Source organism: Bidens hawaiensis, unplaced genomic scaffold (assembly GCF_021521415.1).
Source record: "Bidens hawaiensis isolate Kalapana, Puna unplaced genomic scaffold, B.hawaiensis_p1.1 tig00009343_1, whole genome shotgun sequence".
Classification (NCBI taxonomy): Eukaryota; Viridiplantae; Streptophyta; class Magnoliopsida; order Asterales; family Asteraceae; genus Bidens; species Bidens hawaiensis.
Genome location: NW_027491689.1, coordinates 200576 through 220620, shown reverse-complemented (window position 1 = coordinate 220620; position 20045 = coordinate 200576). Strand labels below are relative to the sequence as shown.

Genomic DNA, 20045 nt, shown 5'->3' with positions numbered 1-20045 from the left:
AGTCATTTCTCAAAAGTCATAACCTTATCTTACAAAATGCAAGTATAATTCCTCAACCTCAAAGGATAAATTGCACAGGTATTCTCTTCTATTTATTTTAAATTTTTACGCGTTTCAATCTCAAATAGTGAATGAATTAATCTAGGTTTGTGTAAGACCAAGTGTGTGTCAGTGTGTGTGTGTGTTTTTACAATTTTTTGAAATACTTAAAGCTAGAAGGCAGTAAGTGTGTGGTTTTCAAATGAAACTCAATTAACCAAATATTGAAAATCTCCTAAATACCTACAAGAGCTAATTCATTTAATTAATTTGGTGCTAATTAACAATAGTTTGAAGGCGATTAGGGGTTATAATCTAGTTGATTATTAGTTCATTTTTCTTTTAAAGCTTGAGTTCTCTGTGTAGAATTCAGATAATTTGCTTAGTATAATTTGACTATGAGGGAAAACTTTAAATAATAACCATTGTATATATCTAAAAATGAAAGACACTGTTTTGTAAATTAATAGAGTAAGGAATGCATGACTTATGGTATTAATAGTTGGCACACTTGGCTATTAATTGTGTTTATTGTTTGTATATGCAGTTGTCAGAAATGGATTTTGTAAGTCCACTTATTAGTCCTATTGTTGAATCTTTGTATATCCCCGTTAAGAAACGCTTATGTTTCTTGGTATACTCGACAAAGTACGTTAAAGATATGAAGGAGGAAATGGACCGATTGAAACTCAGAGAGCAAGATATTCAAGATAAAAAGAACATAGCTAAGTCAAACAATCATGAGGTATCTCACCATGTGTATGCTTGGCTCGAAGATGTTAAAAGTATGAAGGATAAGACGCTAAATATTCCAACAAACGGAGTCAGATGGTTCAATGTGGCAAAGCGATACAAAACAGGAAAACGTTCTTATGCTATTCTCCGCCAGATAAAAGCTCTCATAGAACGAAACAAATTGGATATCAGTTGGACGAATGAACAAAAATCTCTTGCTAAGGTACTATCCAACGTTGTCACAACACGTGATGGTACCCAGTTTATCTTCGGGTCTAGAGATTGGATATTCAAGGAAGCATTGAAATCCCTCCAACCAAATAACGAGACCCACACGATGATCGCTTTATGTGGAATGGGTGGTGTAGGCAAGACCACAATGATGGAACAACTAAAGAACGCGGTAAAAGATCCAAAAATGTTTGATTGGGTTGTCAAGGTGGTGATTGGGGAAAACACTGACCCGATTTCTATTCAACAAGCTATTGCACAATACATTGGTAAAGATTTAACCGAAACAAATAAGGATGCAAGGGCTGATCGTCTTCGTGAAAAGTTGGTTGACATGTCAGAAGACGGGAAAAAGAAAATTTTGGTAATAATGGATGATATATGGAAGGAGGTCGACCTCAAAGATGTCGGACTAAGCCCTTTGCCAAATGGGTTCAAGTTGACATCAAGATTTGAATTCGTTTGCACTCAGATGGGTGTTAAACGTGATTCAATATTTAATTTACGTGTCTTAAATGAAGCGGAAGCCAAAACGTTGTTTTTTGGAATTGCGGGACCTATTTCAGAAGGTGATGATCCTCAACTCCAAAAGATAGGAGACAATATTGTGAAGAAATGTGGTGGTTTGCCTATAGCTATAATAACCATTGCTAAAAGTCTTAGCGGTAACATAAAGGAGGCATGGCAAAAGGCGCTTTGGCGTTTAGAGAAAGATGACCTTAAAGATCTTGAAAGCATCACACATAGAATATTTGAGATGAGTTATGAAAATCTAAAAGAGGAAGACGATAAAGCGCTTTTTCTTCTTAGCGGCTTGTTTCCATATGATTTTGATATTCGTATAGAGGACTTGTTGAGGTACGGATGGGGATTGAACTTTTTTACAGATGTCAAAACTATAGCTACAGCAAGACGCCATGTGAAGATTTGTGTTAGCAATCTCATACGTGCAAACTTGTTGATCGAAAGCGATCACATTGGATGTGTCAAAATGCATGATCTCGTGCGTGCTTTTGTTTTAAGTAATTTTTCAAAAGTAAAACAAGCATCACTTGTCAACCATGACAACATGTCTGTATTTACGAAAGATATAAACGAGTCTTATGAAAGGATTCTATTAAAATGCACGGGTATGTCTGAATTTCCTATAAACTTTAATTACCCAAAACTCACACTCTTAATCTTAATGGATGGGAATAAGCTCTTTAAGTTTCGTGAAGATAATTATGAAAGAATGAAAAAGCTTCAAGTTGTGGCTTATGAAAATTTCTCTATTCCATCGCTTCAGGATACACTCAAACACTTAACCAAACTTCGAACGCTATGTCTTCAATCATGCACATTGATGAATGACATATCTTTTCTTGGAAGTCTTACCAACTTGGAAACATTGAGCTTTTCTAGATGTAACATAAGTTGGTTGCCGTCGTCAATAGGGAACTTAAGAAAACTAAAGTTGCTAGATTTGACGGGATGTGTTGACCTTTGTATTGACGATTGTGTCTTCCAAAACTTGGAAAGTCTTGAAGAGCTTTATATGAGAGCTTACAATGGTAGTCCCATTAGGTTCACCGATGCCAACTGTGACGAACTAGAGAAACTATCACAACGTCTTTCCACGTTAGAGTTGGAGTTTTACGAGAATAAGGCCCAACCAACAAATGTGTCTTTAAAGAACCTTGAAAGGTTTAGGATATCTATCGGCTGCGAGTTGGACTACAATGAAAATGACTCATTCAGAAACACAATCAGTCTTTCCATTGATTGCAACGAGCTTCTAGAATGCGAGATCAGTGACCTGTTTGAAGAAACGGAAGAACTTCATTTACAAGTGAATGATATGAATCATCTCGAAGATGTTTCAATGCAACATTCTTTTTCTAGTTTAAGAGTTCTTCATGTTTATAAGTGTGTCGACTTGATATACCTCTTCACGGTTCCTATGGTACGTGGTTTGAAGAAACTTGAGCGACTCACAATTTCCGAATGCCCTGTATTTAGAGCATTGGTTGATGAGATTAATGGAGGTGAGGTGATTAAATTTGACAAGTTGAAGTTTATGTCTTTGGAGGGTCTACCGGTGATGGCAACTTTTTGTGACAGCGGGATCGAATTACCAGAATTGACGGAGTTGATACTTGATAGCCTTCCAAACTTCACAAGCATTTATCCTGATAATAATATGTCAGCAATGAAATCATTATTGAACAAAGAGGTACAATTCATTTTAATATAACATCTAAACTTATAGATAATTTATATTTTATTACACATGCCATATGATATATGAGAAACAAGATTAAATACATTTTATTCTTAACATGAAAACAGTAAGAACCAATTTGCTGTTATTATTAGGTTTATTTTTATAAGTGTTTGTTGTTATTTTTGTTTGTATTTGCTAGGTTTTCGATTATGAGACGTTAAAATATTTGCTGATTTATATTTGTTGTTAACATTAGATTTTTTCTTTTGCTGTTAAAAATATTTGCTGGTATTTGCTGTTATTATTTTGTTCTTGATTTTGATTCTTTTGTTGTAATTTTTAGGTTTTTTTTCTTTGTTATTATAAATAATTGTTTATGTAGATTGCTATTGTAGTTGGTATTGTTTCTTACGTTCTCATTTTGTTATAAATTGGTATTGGTTTCTACGTTCTCATCATCTCATGTTAATATTAAAATGTACATGAACCTTCCCCTTATATATATGATATTTATAGGTCTAACAAGCTAGGTTAAATATTATGCAGGTAGTGATTTCTAATTTGGAGAAATTAGAAATTTCTAGAATGGAGAATATGCAGCAGATATGGCCATGTCATATTTCTACCACCGAGATTAATAGCGTTTCGACGCTGAGGCACATTATTGTGAGAGAATGTAATAGTCTTATAAATCTTTTTCCAGCCAATCCATTGCCATTACTGAATCATTTAGAAGAGCTTGAAGTTCATGAGTGTGGGTCTATTCAAGTGTTATTCAACATTAACTGCAAAAGTCTTTGTGGAATGGAAGGATACATTAGCAGGCTAAGAAGCATTAAAGTTGATGATTTAGGGAAGCTAAAAGAGATATGGAGAATGAAAGGTTTATATAACTATGAAACCCTTATCGATGGATTTAAATGTGTAGAAAGGATCGAGATAGAACGCTGTTACAACTTCGCAAATATATTCACACCTACCACAACCAATTTTGACCTCAAAGCACTTACTACGTACATTTCGTATAACACGGGGAAGGATTTGGAAGGAAGGAATAGAATGAATAAATCGCCCGATAATGACCAAGAGGTATGTCATATGATCCTATATGCTTTCATTTTCTTGATAACTACATGTGTGCGCGCACGTGTGAGTTTGTATGTTTTCAATTGAGGAATGAAATTGTTAACTAAATTTATTTTTATAAACATGCAGATTAGGACTATATCAGAAATGGATGCTTATAATTCTAATGTCACATATCCGTCTTATCTTCTGCATACATGCCATTACCTTCAACATCTTCGATTAGGAGACGATGAAAGAGTGAAGGTGGTGTTTGATATGGATAATCCAACTAGTAGAGAGTTACCAACAATTCAAGATACTTCATCGCCACTACTGCTTCCGTATCTTAATATTCTAGAATTATACGAGTTGAAGGAGATGAGTCATGTTTGGAAGTGTAATTGGAATAAACTCATAATTCCTCAACATCAACCTTTGGAATTTCCATTCCATAATCTGGTAGACATATCCTTGTGGAATTGTCACAAAGTAAAGTACTTGTTTTCACCTCTAATGGTGAAATATATATCACAGTTAAAGTGGATCAATATAGATGAATGTGATGGTATTGAAGAAATTATTTCAGATAGAGATGATGAAAATGGAGAAAATACTGCATTGACATCTTCCCACAAAAACGCCACATTTTTTCCTCATTTGGATATTCTTGTGATTAGTAATCTGTCATGTTAAAAGTGTATTGATGGTCGTGATGCAAGGAGGAGCGGTGAAATTTCCTCCAATATTACTAATACCATTCATGATCAATTCCAGGTATGTTATTAGGATTATATAACATGTAGACACCTACAACTTTTTTATTAAAAAAAATCACAAGCATGTGATTTAGAATGAAATAGTTTATGGTCTTATATAAAACATGCATTTAAGAACTTAAATATTGTAAAATAAATATGATATGTTAAGATTGAAAAACTCATATATATCATGACATTACACATATTAATATGTGACTTATTGCAGACTGCTCAAGTGATTATCAGTGTTTGTTGGTCGTTGTGCCAATACGCCAGACAGATCTCCATAGACAATTGTGATACATTGCCAAATCTAATTCCATGGTACGCAGCGGGAAAAATGAAAAAGCTTGAAAAACTGAAAATAAAGTTTTGCAAAACCATGATGGAGGTATTTGAAAGTGATCCAATCAACGACGGTACTTACAATGTCGACGGAGGAAAGGCTACATTAACAAGCCCAACACTAAAAAATATTGCTGTTGTTGTCCCTCAACTCTCCAACCTAAAGAGCGTGCATATTATCGGGTGCGACATTCTATCGCATGTGTTCACTTTCTCCACTCTTGAAAGCCTCAAGCAACTCAAAGAGGTGAAAGTAGAAAGATGCTACGCAATACAAGTGATCATAAAGGAAGAAAATGGGATGTCCTCAAAAGTTGTGGTGTTTCCTCGTATAGAGACTCTTGAACTTGATGATCTACCAAACCTTAAGGTTTTCTTCTTGGGAGCGAATAACTTTCGTTGGCCCTCATTGGATAATGTTATGATCAAAGATTGTCCTCAATTGATGGTGTTTACATCTGGTGAGTCAAACACTGCAAAGCTCAAGTATATACACACAAGCTTAGGAAAGCATAGCCTTGAATGTGGTCTTAACTTTCACGGAACGATCAATCAGGTACATTTAAAAATTTTTTTTGGATTATCTAGTAAAGTAACAATCCCATGTAAAGGTATTTAGCTTAGTCTTAAAAAATGTTGGATATATCTTAATTAGCATATAACTATAAATAACAACTTGGTTTATAATAATGTGAGTTGTAAGAAATTTCATGCTAAAATATCGTAGGGATACAAATTTGCCGAAATAGTAAGGATTTTCTTTATGTTTTAGGCTTGGGTTATTAAGACGTTAACGCCTTGTGTTTTTCTTTTGTGATGTTGATGCAGACCACATTCCCAAGTTCATATCCTATTATTTCAAAAGGGATGCCTTGCTCTTTTCATAATTTGGTAGAATTATTTATGCGGGAAAGAGATGTTGATACAATTATTCCATCTAATGTGCTGCTACAATTGCAAAAACTTGAACAAATTAACTTAAAGTCATGTAATTCCGCAGAGGAGGTATTTGAAGTGATAGATAATAGCGGTTTCAATGAATCACAAACTGTTGTTAAGATTCCAAACCTTAGACAAGTGAACTTAGAGTGGCTAGATGGTCTCAAATATTTATGGAAGTGCAATAAGTGGATGGTATTGGAGTTCCCAAATCTAACAAGTGTGTCTATTCACCTTTGCTATAGTTTGGAACATGTTTTTACATGTTCTATGGTTGGTAGTCTACTTCAACTCCAAAATTTACATATTAGTATGTGTGACAATATAGAGGTAATTGTCAAAGACGAAGAAGGCTCCGACGCCAAAGTAAACGAGATTACGTTACCTCGTCTAAAGTCCCTAAAACTAGAATATCTTTCGAGTCTCAAGGGATTTTGTTTAGGGAGTAAATCTTTTTTCATGGCCATTGTTGGATACGCTACAAATCAATGAATGCCTCTCGATCAAAGTTTTCACCAAGGGACATTTGGCTACGCCGAAGCTGAAAGTAATAGAAACAAGTTTTGGGTCGTGTTATGTACGAGGAGAACTCAACTCCTTTATTAAGACCAAACAAGAAGAGGTATGTATTTAAAGGTGTTGGTACATGATGTCAGTAGTTCAGTGTCTAGTGTCTATAATCGAGTTAGTTGGATTTGTATTTGGATGTAAGCGAAGTTCTCACAAGTTCGCTGATATAGGCGAACTTGTGGAACAAGCGAAGTTAGGGACAACTTCGCCTAAACATGCTAGGCGAAGTTGTCGTGTTATATAAACTGCTAGGTTACGGCTAGATCGAGAGACGAGTTAGAGTTTTAGTTTACGAGTTATTCAGTTTGTGTAATCGGTGATCAGTGAATCACGTGTTTCCAGTTGCAATACAACGTGTCTTTGTTTATTGTAACGTGTGTTTGATCGTGTTAACGTGTATCGTCTTCTACGCTCGTATCGTCTTACGTAGGGATTCCGCACCTACGTAGAACGAGATATTGCGTGTAGATCCGGCTGGGAACCTACAATTGGTATCAGAGCTTTTGCTCGTGATTGTGTGGTTCGGTATTATCACGCGGGTGTAGAAATCGTTCCGTTCGGCTATTCGCGGGACGAGTTTACCGAGTTGTTGTGTCCTACTCACCTCCCACCATCAAAAACAACCCATTACACCTTCGCATACCTCGCAAAACGTCAAAATCAAACCTGCAAAATCATCGTGTTCATCAGGCGAAGTTGCCGCTACTGTTTGTAGGGTTTAGGCGAAGATATAAGGTTAAGCGAAGTTATCCACAACTTTGCCTACCTCACAAGTTCGCTTATCTCAAGCGAAGTTATCCACAACTTCGCCTACCTCACAAGTTCGCTTATCTCAAGCGAAGTTATCCACAACTTCGCCAAATCAGGCGAATTTAAAAGGGAGCGAAGTTAAGAATTCAAGCGAAGTTTAGACTCAAGCGAAGTTATCCACAACTTCGCCTACAGTACTGTTAAGAAAAAAAATTTTATATTTTGGGTTTCTTTGTGTTTTCGTTTCGTAAAAGATGACTTCAATAAATATTACGGAACTGGTAAAGATGGAAGTGGAAGCGGGTTCAGCTACTAAGGCACCGAAAATGCTTAAGGGTACCGATTTTGTGGCGTGGAAAGATCGGTTTGAGCAGTACGTTAAATACCAAGACGCTAAGATGTGGGTGTGCATTCAAGACGGATACATTCCACCAACTGCTTTGTATGAGGGTCGTGAACAGATTAAGAAATACAACAAGATGGAAGAGGAAGAAAAGAAGATGTATGAGGCTGAAAGCAAAGCTCATGCTGCGATTACAATGGCTCTTCCACAAGAGATTCTTCACACCTTCAGGAAGTATAAAACCGCTAGAGAGCTATGGGAAGCACTTGAAAACCGATTTGAGGGTAATGTGGGGATTCGTGCATCCAAGATTAAACTACTCAAAACCCAATTCTCGGTGTTCAAGTATTTGAAGAATGAATCACTTGATGATATCATCACGAGATATTATCACCTGATGACCGAACTCAGCAACTATTCCATTGCTTACAAAGAAGAGGAGATCGTGAAAAAACTCCTTGATGCTCTCCCACCGAAATGGGAGATGTACATTGTCTTGATGAGAGAAGACAAAGAGTTTGCCGACTATGACTTGGAAACAGCAGTCAACAAACTACGAACTTTTGAACTTAACATGGTTCGAAAAGAGACACCAGCTGATCAGGTTCAGGATCCGGGAATGTATGGTGCAAAAGTTAACTCAAGTTCAAGTTCGAAGTCTGAATCATCTACTTACTACTCTAAGGGAGACTCGGGCGCTAACTCAACACATGATGGTCATGTAACTCTCAACATGGATGGTGATGTGTGTTTTGTAGCTGGTGGTACAAATGCTTCTAAACCTCAAACAACCAAGGGTAGTTTCTCTTCAAGTGTTCCTAACAACAACTACTCTAAGATGCCCATGAGTGTTAAATCTGCTGAACAGCAGTTTGCTCTCTATGCATCTTTCATTGCTTCGTATGAAAATTACATTAAAGGCAAGATTGTTGATCCTGCAACTTTAGACGAAGACTATGATCAGATCGATGCTGATGATCTGGAAGAGATGGATCTGCAGTGGCAGATGGCGATGATTGTGAGAAGGGTTAAAAGGTTTATGAAGAAGACTGGTAGAAAGTTTGTTGGTGAAAGACCAGGTTTTGATAAGTCAAAGGTTCGGTGTTACAACTGTCAACAGAATGGCCACTTTGCTAAAGAATGCACAAATGACAAAGTTGAACGTAGTCAGAACAGGTCTACACAACAGAGTGGTGGAAGTAGTGAGAATAGGGCGATGATATCCAGACAGAACGGGGAATACAATTGGAATCTGCATGTTGAGGAAGTGTTCGAACAGGCCAATTTGGCGAACATCGAAACTGCAGGAAGTGAGAAAGTGACTGGAGAAAATCAAGCTTGCATGGCAGAAGTGACAGATCAGCTCTCCGAGGTAAGTACTAAACTCCCTTGTACGAAATGTGAAAATCTGTCTGAACAATTGACAACAATAACTGATCAGTTTGTTAGTTTGGATGCTCAATTTAAAACATTAAAAGAAGATCATCATTACACTAAAGCTAGAGAAAATAGTTACAAGGTAAAAATAAAAGCTAGTGAGAAAGATATCAGAAGTCTTAAAGCCAGTCTAGCTGAAAAAATACAAGTAATTGATCTTAGCTATGAAGTGTTAGAAGAGAAAACCAAACTAATAGCTGAAAGGGATAAACAGATAGCTGATCACCAGGTGAAAGTGGTGGAACTTAACAGAAAGCTTGAGCAATTTAGAAATTCCTCTGCTATACTTGATCACCTTGTAAGTGATCAACGTTCCCCAGTTAAAAGGGGAGGAATTGGATATAATGAAGTTCCACCACCTTATACTACACTTATGATCCTAGTAATCAGAAATCCGTTGATGTTGAAATTGGCCAGACAGTTCCGGTTAAGGTTACGATTAAAGATCCAGAAGTTAGTAAAGGCGAAACGAGTAAGCCTGTTTCTAATGTTAAGATTTCTGTTCCTAGTCCTGTCTCATCAAATTCGGACAAGTCATCCGAGTCGAGTGAGACAAAAGAAGAGGCAGTGTTACCAAAACGTGGAGAGGAACATAAACCAACTGAAAAGAATTCTCCACTAAACCCGTATGTCCCACCATATGTTAGACAAACGGGCAGTAATGCAGCCTCAACATCTAAAACAACTGTTGATACGAAAGTTGAACACAGGAGTTGTTTCAGATGCAATCAATTAGGACACCTGATTGCTGATTGCCGTCTGAAGCAGAGATTCAGAGGTATGAGGCCTTCAAAAACTGAGAATAGAACTAACGGTAATTACTATAATTGTAAAAATGAAAATTCATCAAAGTTCAGATATTGGTCTAATCCAGGTTTTCAAAGAAATCGATCTTAGTTTTTCCCTGTTAACAACCAAACCATTAGTAATAATTCATTTAATTCACGAAGGTTTGGATGGCCTCATAGTCAATCTACAAGAAGGTATCTTTTTAGGACTTACAGAAATCATACTAATACTAACTTTGGACAGCCAAAGTACGGGATGTATCGACCCAAGACCAATAGGTCTTGGGTCCCCAGATTTTAATCCTCTGCTTTAATCGTGCAGGAACAGTTGAACAGGGCTGCAAACAATCTATGGGTTGTGGATAGCGGCTGTTCCCGGCACATGACGGGTAACAAGAATTTATTACACGAATGGAAACCTGTTCAGGGAGGAAGAGTGAGTTTTGCTGGAGAGAGTGGTGGAAGGATTACTGGAATTGGGACGGTGACTAATGGTAAAATGACGTTAGAGAAAGTGAATTTCGTTGAAGAACTGAAGCATAATCTGCTGAGTGTATCGCAGATCTGTGACAAAGATTACACTGTGCACTTTACCAAGAATGAAGCGATCGTACTGTATCCTGGTTTCAAGATACCAGAGGATTGGATAGTAATGAAGGCTCCAAGGGAAAAGAATACGTATGTTATGGACATGAGATCGACTGAGATGGCAACAGAAGAATCGTGTCTTCTGTCAAAAGCAACTGAATCGGAGTCCGAGTTATGGCATCGAAGAATGGGGCATATTCATCTTCGGAAAATGAACTACATTGTCAAGAATGGGCTGGTGCTGGGTGTTCCCTTGAAGAATTTCAACTTTGAAGACCAATGCTTATCGTGCAAAAAGGGAAAGCAACACAAGAAATCCCATCACACCAAGAAGGTTAATTCAATAGTCAGTACCCTAGACCTACTTCACATGGATCTCTTCGGTCCCGTGAATGTAAAAAGCCTAGGTGGAACATCATACTGTTTGGTGATCACTGATGATTTCTCTCGATATTCTTGGGTATATTTCCTGAAGACAAAGGATGAAACAGTTCATATGGTAATAAATTTGATTACCAAGGTTGAGAATATTATGGGGAAAAAGGTTAAATACATCAGGAGTGACAATGGGACAGAGTTCAAAAACTATCAGATGGAGATCTTCTGCTTACAGAAAGGGATAGACCACCAGTACAGCGCCCCGTATACTCCGCAACAAAATGGGGTGGCTGAGAGGAAGAACAGAACGTTAATTGAAGGAGCCAGAACCATGCTGGCTGATTCGAAACTTCCTGTGGTGTTCTGGGCTGAAGCTGTTGCAACAGCCTGTTATATCCTTAATAGAGTGTTAACTGTTAAAAGATTGAATAAAACATGTTATGAACTTATGCATGGGAGAAAGCCTAACTTGAGTGGTCTCGAACCATTCGGGTCCCCGTGTTCGATATTAAAGACGAACTCAAAATTTGGTGAAATAGCCGACGAAGGTATTTTAGTCGGATATGTTGTTGGGACTCCCAACAGACGAGTCTTTAATACATCGACCAGCAAGGTTGAGGTGGTGTGTAACACTGGTATCACAAGTTACAAATCACCAAAACCAAGCACGGGACCCGCTGGGGATTTCGACTATGATAGGCTTTTTAAATCTTTTAACATGCCTTACTTGGATTGTGCAGAAGTTGATGAGAGAATTGCTACGAAGATGCTTTATGATGAGGAAGACAATTATGTGCAACGACCGCAGTACGATGAATGTCAGCCTTCCTCGTCAAATGCTGTTGATACCCCTGCTGCCTCTATAGAAGAGGAATTCTTCAATCCGTTTAACTCTCAACAACAATCACCCATTGATGAGCTATCTTCGAACCTGGAAGACAATCTGCAAGTCAGTTCGGTTCCGACTACGAGAGTTCACAAAAATCACCCTTTGGAGAACGTGATAGGTGATCTGTCCGACGGTGTACAAACAAGACAAAGCTTGAATGAGCACACCTGTGTTTACACAAGCATTAAAGATACAGGCATCATTAACGAATGCTTGTACACCTGCTTCATCAGCCAGATTGAACCAAAGAACTATCAAATGGCTTTCAAGGATAGCTCGTGGGTTGAAGCCATGCAAGAAGAGTTAGCCCAGTTCAAGAAGATGGAGGTATGGAATTTGGTTGCAAAACCGAAAAATGTGCATGCGATTGGCACAAAATGGGTTTACAAATGCAAGAGAGATGAAAAAGGGATAATTATCAGGAACAAGGCGAGGCTGGTTGTAAAGGGTTTTAATCAGCAAGAGGGGATCGACTACAATGAAGTGTTTGCTCCTGTGGCGAGATTGGAAGCGATTCGACTGTTTTTGGCATTTGCTGCACACAAGGAGATGAAGGTGTTCCAGTTAGACGTGAAGAGTGCGTTTCTTAACGGTAAAGTCGATGAGGTTGTGTACGTTGAGCAACCTCCGGGTTTTCCTGACCCAGACTTTCCTGATCACGTGTACAAGCTAAGTAAAGCGCTATATGGGCTACATCAGGCCCCTCGTTCCTGGTACTCAACTCTATCCGATTACTTGCTTGAGAATGAATTTGAAAGGGGAAAGATCGATAGCACACTATTCTTTAAGAGAAAAGGAAGCGACTTTCTTCTGGTGCAAGTCTACGTGGACGACATCATCTTTGCTGCATCAAAAGTCGTCATGTGTCAGGAATTTGAAGCCGTCATGAAAAAGAGGTTTGAAATGAGTGCTATGGGTGAACTAACTTTCTTTTTAGGATTGCAGGTTGATCAGAAGAAAGATGGGATGTTCATTCATCAGACTAAGTATGTCCATGACGTTCTCAAACGCTTCAAGATGGAGGACAGCACTCCATTTGATACTCCGGTTTACGTCAGCCATAAATTGGGTGCTGATTCAGACAGTGATGCAGACGTGGACCCCACCCAATATCGGGCAATCATAGGTTCTTTAATGTACTTAACTGCTTCAAGACCTGATATTATGTTTGCAGTTTGTCTTTGTGCTCGCTTTCAGGCAAACCCAAAGGAATCTCACTTGAAGGGTGTGAAGAGGATATTGCGATATCTCAAAGGCAAGCCTAAGCTAGGGTTGTGGTACACGAAAGGAGGAGACTTGGAGTTAGTCGCCTACACAGATTCTGATTATGGAGGATGCAATCAGAATCGGAAGTCAACAACAGGTGGATGTCAGTTTCTTGGAGGCAGATTAGTGTCATGGCAGTGCAAGAAGCAGACCTCAGTCGCCATTTCTACCTGTGAAGCAGAATACATGGCAGCATCGAACTGCTGCTCCCAGGTTCTTTGGATACAACAGCAATTGCGCGATTATGGTCTGAATTTCACTCATACTCCTATTTGCATTGATAACACTGCTGCTATCTCAGTAACTAACAATCCCGTAAAGCATAGCAAAACTAAACACATTGACATCCGTCATCATTTTATACGGGATTGTGCTGAGAAGAAATTGATTGTGCTCGAAAAGGTTGATACGTTAGATAATTTCGCTGACTTGTTTACTAAAGCGTTTGACAAAACTCGATTTCAAAACCTTGTTGAGCTGAATGGGATGATCAATCCCGAGTAACCATGTTTTCTTGTCTTTGTTTTAAAAAAAAAATCACTAACGCTTAGAATTATGTCGGTTGCCTCAGGTTGAAGGACATATCTTCGGATATGTTTGGTCCTCATTTCTACTTGTAGAATATGAGGATAGCCATTAACCAGATGACTAAAAGTGACCGGGGCGGTTTATGATGTGTTTTTATTCTTTCGCTGAAAATTAGTCATTCATACTTAGTTAGAAGGACACATACTCGTATGTGGTCGGTCCAGTTGATCCATTGGATCTTCAGGATAGCCGTTTACCTGAAGACTTCGACTTGATCGGGGCGATAGAAGTTAAAATTTTTTTTTGGGAGATGAAATTATTTTTCAAGTCTACTACTTCGTAAGAAGTTCCTTTACTATGTTTAATAGAAAATTGATCCAACCTTGGAAAGTGATAGATATACTGATTCTGTGTGCTTAACTAGTGAAGTTATTAGGCCTAAAAGGCTTTAGAACAGTCATTGTATGTCATGGTAGCTTTTTATGGTGCGTAAAAGTAGAAGTGATACTAACTAAATCTACTCGATTTTACATGGAAACTCCTTAGGAGTTGTGCATGTCTCCATATATATCTTTCCGAATGATAGGCAGAAAAGCGATTACCCAGTCATACACGAGCCCGTGAGTGTTCTGATTCCCGTGAAGATAGCGTGTCAAGAAACTGCAGTGATCCAGATTCGGGACTTGCAGTTGTTTACTACTCTGAAGTTGTGGTTAGGCGAAGTTATCGTTAACTTCGCCTTGCCCTTTTTATTTAACATTTATTAGGCGAAGTTCAAGTTGAGGCGAAGTTGTCCCAACTTCGCCCCACCTCTAACTTCGCCTATACAGAATAAATCATAACTTCACTCATGGTAACAGGCGAACTTGTGATTTGCCTCGACGTTTCTCTAACTTAGTCTGTTTTGTTGCAGAAATGGCAGCTGTAGCTGGAGCAAGTGGTGCAGGTGGTGATGAAGGTGGAGACAACAACCGACAGTTTTTCCCGGGGCATAACATGTACATCACATTGGACCCGGATGCGAGTGGTGTTGATGATTTCCGCGAGATCATCACATTTCTACTTCGCTCGCGTATATTCCACGCTATTACCACAACACTGCCTATATCTTTGCCAAACATTGAAGATTTCTGGCAGACAGTGGAATATGACTGTCGAGTCGAGCCCCCGGTTATGCGTGCAACGGTCAATAATCAGATAGTACAGTTCTCGTCTGAACAGATCAGGGTGGCTTTACAGTTTGGGGATGAAACGTGAGACGATCCTACAGACTTTGTAGCTCCATTCTGAGATGGTGCGTTTCTGAGGATGGGATATTCTGGTCCTTTGGGGGATACTCAGAGACGCAAGGGGTTCTTGCTAGACTAGTGGCGCTTTCTCATGCACGTGATGATCGTGTGTATGTCGGGGAGAAAGGCTGGTACAGATGGAATGGGCGCGACCATGCAGTCGGCGATGACTGCACTGACTTACAATAAGCGTTACAGCTTTAGTCAGATGGTATTTTACGAGATAGATCGTCAAAGACGAGCGGTGGCGCGTGAGAGATTTCTTATGTATCCAAGATTCCTACAAATGATCTTGAATCATGTTGCTCCCACGTTACCTCAGCGCCGCCCAATTAGATATGTGGAAAGTGTCAGCAAGAGGATCTTCGCTCAGTGTAGATCATCGAGTGCAAGAAGCAAGCCTGAGCTCCGTCCTCGACATACTCTATTATTCGGGTACTTAATCAACCCAGAGTATGTTCCAGCTCGAGGGGACGAGTTTCGGGATCCTCAACCACAACAGGCTGGAGCACCTCAACCACCTGAGGTACAACAAGCTATACCTGCTGCTCCTGTTGTGTCACCGGAGGAAAATGTAGACCTTGATTCAGCGTTTGGCGGTCAAGGATTTTTTGATATGGAGCGTGTTGATCCTGAAGAAAATGTACAGGTCTCGGTAGCCCGGGTTTCTAGTGTGAATGTGGCTAGGGCAGCTCCGACGGTGGCTGATTCTGATTCGTCAGATGATGATGTGGCTGAAGCGAGACGGATTTTAGTAACACAAGAAAGGGTTCAAGGGAAGAGAAAGAGAGACGATGATGACAGTGATTCAGATTTTGAAGAAGATTTACATCAGTTGGTTCGTAGATCGAGAAGGGAACGGACAGGTGCAGGTTCGGGAGCTGGTGAGAGCTCAAGGGTGGTACGTTTCACTCCACCCGCACTGTCCGGTATGACCATGGTTCCGACATTATTACCAGTTACAAGGCCAAGCGCCACGGATGTTCCCGTGGTGGCTACCTCATCCTCATTCGGCCTACCACCCACTACATTCCAACTCTCGACTCCGGAGATTGTATCTTTGCCACCTCCAACTCTTACTCCAACGGAGGTCGTGGCAAGATTTATTGAGTCGACAGTTGTAGCTACTGCAGGGTTGTCAGTTACGATACCACCTGCGGTTAAGTTTACGCCTACTTCTGAGGTCCCGGTTACATTGGAAATCCCTCCTCAGTACACTCAAGATATATCACATCTGAGGTTTGATTTCGATGCAACCTTATCCGACTCGGAACGAATAGCAGCGCTTGAAAGGGTAGTGGCAGAACGATCAAGGGTAAATCTTATCCAGACCCATGCTATTCAGCGCCTCGTTGCAGAGAATCAGATACAGTCGTCCCTACTGATTGAACATGGAAAAATAATTGATGCTTTGAAACAGTTCTTGGCATCTCAGGGGGAGACGGGCTGTAAGGGTGATGAGCTGAGGACGAAGAAGCGTAATGATCGAGACGATGATCCCAATGCATCGAAAGGTGCAGGTGGAGAGTTGCCAAGAACTGAACAAGCTCTTGGGACTTCCACATCTCAGGGGGAGTCAACGAGTGCAGTTGGCGGTTCGGGTGATGATGTGGTGGTCGTGGATGCTGAAGAGGTGATATTGTAGGTGATGAGGATGTGTTACCGGTTGATGAGATAGAGAATATTGGGGCAGAGATTGTCATTGATAGTGAGATTGAAGAAGGAGAGATTGTAGAGGAGAACATTGAGCATGAGATTCTGGAAGTTGATAAGGCAGATATGGGTCAAGATATGGGAAGCGATGAGACGGAATGGGAAGAGCAGCCAAGATGGAAAGAAGGCTACACTCAGTGGTTCGTAAAGACTAAGAAACCGGCGGTCCCTACTATGTTCAAGAAAAGTTACAACATCAGGGGTTATGCTGAATCGAAAAAGGGGATTATATGCTGGTTATATGATGAGCAGTTGAGGCTCTTTGTGATTAAAAGGTATAATGGTGTTCAGTACTTCAAGAGGCTGTTGAGATCGTTGAATACATTGCCTGAGTGTGAAGTGAAGGACTTAGCCAGATTGGGGTTGATAAACAGAAGTGATGATAACATGGCTAGGGTCATTGGAAAGATTGTTTGGAAGGAAAGTATAAAGGAGAAAAAGTTCGAGCTGTTGAAACCACAGAAAGGAAAACTTATTGAAGATAAATATAGAGGAATGAGAGCAGATGGCAAGCCTTGGATGATCATGAAGTATAAGCCGATCCGGTGTTTAAAAGAAGTGCCGATGAAACAAATGCCCAAGGATGTGCTCAAAGATTTGAAGTGGTGGTATGTTGATTGTGAAACAGCTGAAGCAGTAATGGAGAATAAAGATGAACAAGAGCTGCTGAGAGTGTATGATCCAATGCACTTGGTGAATTTGTCTCAAGCTGATCTGCAGATGCTAAACGAGAAGAAAATATTTTATATTCCTGCTTGGAAAGAAGAAGCAAAGAAATATCAAAGAGTTGTTTCGGTTTGTGTACGAGAAGGAGTTCATGCTTGAAGATGAAAGATACAAGATTGTTGAAGATTACAAGACACGTGCTTGAAGATAGAGATATGAAGCTACTGCCAAGGGGGAGTCTGTTGGTACTTGATGTCAGTAGTTCAGTGTCTAGTGTCTATAATCGAGTTAGTTGGATTTGTATTTGGATGTAAGCGAAGTTCTCACAAGTTCGCTGATATAGGCGAACTTGTGGAACAAGCGAAGTTAGGGACAACTTCGCCTAAACATGCTAGGCGAAGTTGTCGTGTTATATAAACTGCTAGGTTACGGCTAGATCGAGAGACGAGTTAGAGTTTTAGTTTACGAGTTATTCAGTTTGTGTAATCGGTGATCAGTGAATCACGTGTTTCCAGTTGCAATACAACGTGTCTTTGTTTATTGTAACGTGTGTTTGATCGTGTTAACGTGTATCGTCTTCTACGCTCGTATCGTCTTACGTAGGGATTCCGCACCTACGTAGAACGAGATATTCCGTGTAAATCCGGCTGGGAACCTACAAAAGGTCATTATGTTGTTTCATTCTTTGATGGTTATGAAAAAGGCTAATTTTCACAAATTTTATGTTCATCATTTTACTGCAGGGGCATCAATTCTAGTACATGCAGATCATATGTTTTATTTGCAAGGTTTTTTTAAGGTAAACTTTCATCACTAAGTTATGTAATTTACTTTTTTTTTGGTTGAGTTTTATGTGTAGAATCCAATTATCCAAGTAAGTTTTTTTTGTTAGCAAAGTTTGATGGTGAGCCAATAAGTTAAAGGACAACCATCTATTTTCTATACTAAGAAAATATAACTTAATTTCAAAAGAAATAATATTGTAACCATCAATTTGTAACTTATTTTTTCACTCAACTATGTGTGTAGTAAAGTACGTATGCGTGTACGTATGAAGTCTTCAATGGACAAATTACTCATGACTAATTGGTCTAGTGGATTGTATGGTGTTTGCGCTTATATAAGTATGATAATGAGTTTAAATCCTTACAAATGCAAGGTATGATAATATTATGGTGTTAAAAATGTTGTTTAATGTAAATATTACATGCTGATTAATGCTCTATCAGCTAGTTACGTTCTATGATAAAATTATGATAAATTTTTGTTTGTATAATGAGATACATATATAATTATAAAGAGGTAGTATGTTCATATAACAAGCTAGTTCTATGCATTTTGGGCAAAGTTTATTTTATCTTTAGTGAGTTTCTATTATAAACACCTAATAAGTTTAAACCGTGTGAAACCAAAAACCGGAACTAAACCGTTGGTAATAATTCGGTATTGATATATTGTTGACGATTGGGTTTCGGTTTTCAATTATAAAAAAACCGATAGTAATGGTTTGGTCACGGTTTGAACCAAAAACCGTTAACCAGGGCATGGACAACCCCTAGAAGAAATATACGAGTCTTTACGGTTTCTTTATTGATTTATTATTAATATATGTATTTTTGCAAAGGTTTCATAACATTTGTAGAAGCTTTATCTTAATTAATTAATTTATAATTTATATTATAGATTTATTTACAACAAATGAGATTTGTGGGTATGGAGCGGTTTTCTAAATGAACTGGTGTTAATAAAATATTTGAATCGGGCCGGTGTAAGTCTGAAAAAACATACAAGTATGGAAATAGGATATAAGGTCATAGGGATTGGTATCATTGTAATTTATCAGCATGTGTAAGACATATAAGCACTAGTAAGTCATTATAAGATATATAAGCACATATAAGACATATAAGCACTAGTAAGTCATTACAAGACATATAAGCACATTTAAAACATGCACTAGTATGTCATTATAAGACATAACACATATAAGACATGCACTAGTAAGTATTATCGTGTATGTGCGTGTCGTGTATTCGGTCTCGTGTATTTATTGTCAGCCCTAATTATAAGCACTTGTAAGACATATAAGCACTAGTAAGTCATTATAAGACATAGAAACACATATAAGACATATAAGCTGTAGGGACAATATTCTATATTAGTTTTAGGATTGTGTGTATCTTTATAATATTTGCTTAGAGTCGGTGTAATACGTACCTCAGTACGTTTATTTTGTATCATGTTATGTAAACTTGGAGAAATTGGGGACCTATATAAAGGATCAGTTAACCCATTTCACCAACAACCTTTGTGAATAAACCCTTTGCATTATTATTATTATCCAACTCCTAAACTCTCTCTACCTCCTCACCCCTCCTAGTTTCGACCTCCCTTAGCATCACCACAAGATCCGAGATCTCGGTCTAGCTAGTTGTTTCCGCCAACTAGTTATGAGGTTGATCCAAGAACAACTAGTACTTAGTTTGTTGTGTTGTTTGATCCGGTCACGAGACCTACAA

General features: G+C 38.8%; 2 protein-coding genes across 4 annotated transcripts; both read left to right on the top strand.

Moving 5' to 3' along the window:
- The first annotated feature begins 7 nt into the window (after window positions 1-7).
- On the top strand, window positions 8-5412 carry LOC143532074 (uncharacterized). 3 transcript variants are annotated; one of them, XM_077027222.1, is made up of 5 exons: window positions 8-78; window positions 587-3220; window positions 3758-4300; window positions 4427-5053; window positions 5264-5412. In XM_077027222.1, the coding sequence occupies exons 2-4, from the start codon at window positions 596-598 to the stop codon at window positions 4970-4972; spliced, it is 3714 nt and encodes a 1237-aa protein (XP_076883337.1). In that variant the 5' UTR covers window positions 8-78; window positions 587-595; the 3' UTR covers window positions 4973-5053; window positions 5264-5412. The 3 variants fall into 3 exon arrangements, with proteins under 3 accessions (XP_076883337.1, XP_076883335.1, XP_076883336.1); XM_077027220.1 differs by lacking the exon at window positions 8-78 and having other exon boundaries at window positions 439-3220; XM_077027221.1 differs by lacking the exons at window positions 8-78; window positions 5264-5412 and having other exon boundaries at window positions 439-3220; window positions 4427-5133.
- Window positions 5228-18406, top strand: LOC143532099 (uncharacterized). The gene is made up of 3 exons (XM_077027244.1): window positions 5228-5938; window positions 6211-6957; window positions 18191-18406. Exons 1-2 carry the CDS (start codon window positions 5228-5230, stop codon window positions 6811-6813), a joined length of 1314 nt encoding a protein of 437 aa, XP_076883359.1. The 3' UTR covers window positions 6814-6957; window positions 18191-18406.
- Window positions 18407-20045: the final 1639 nt, after the last annotated feature.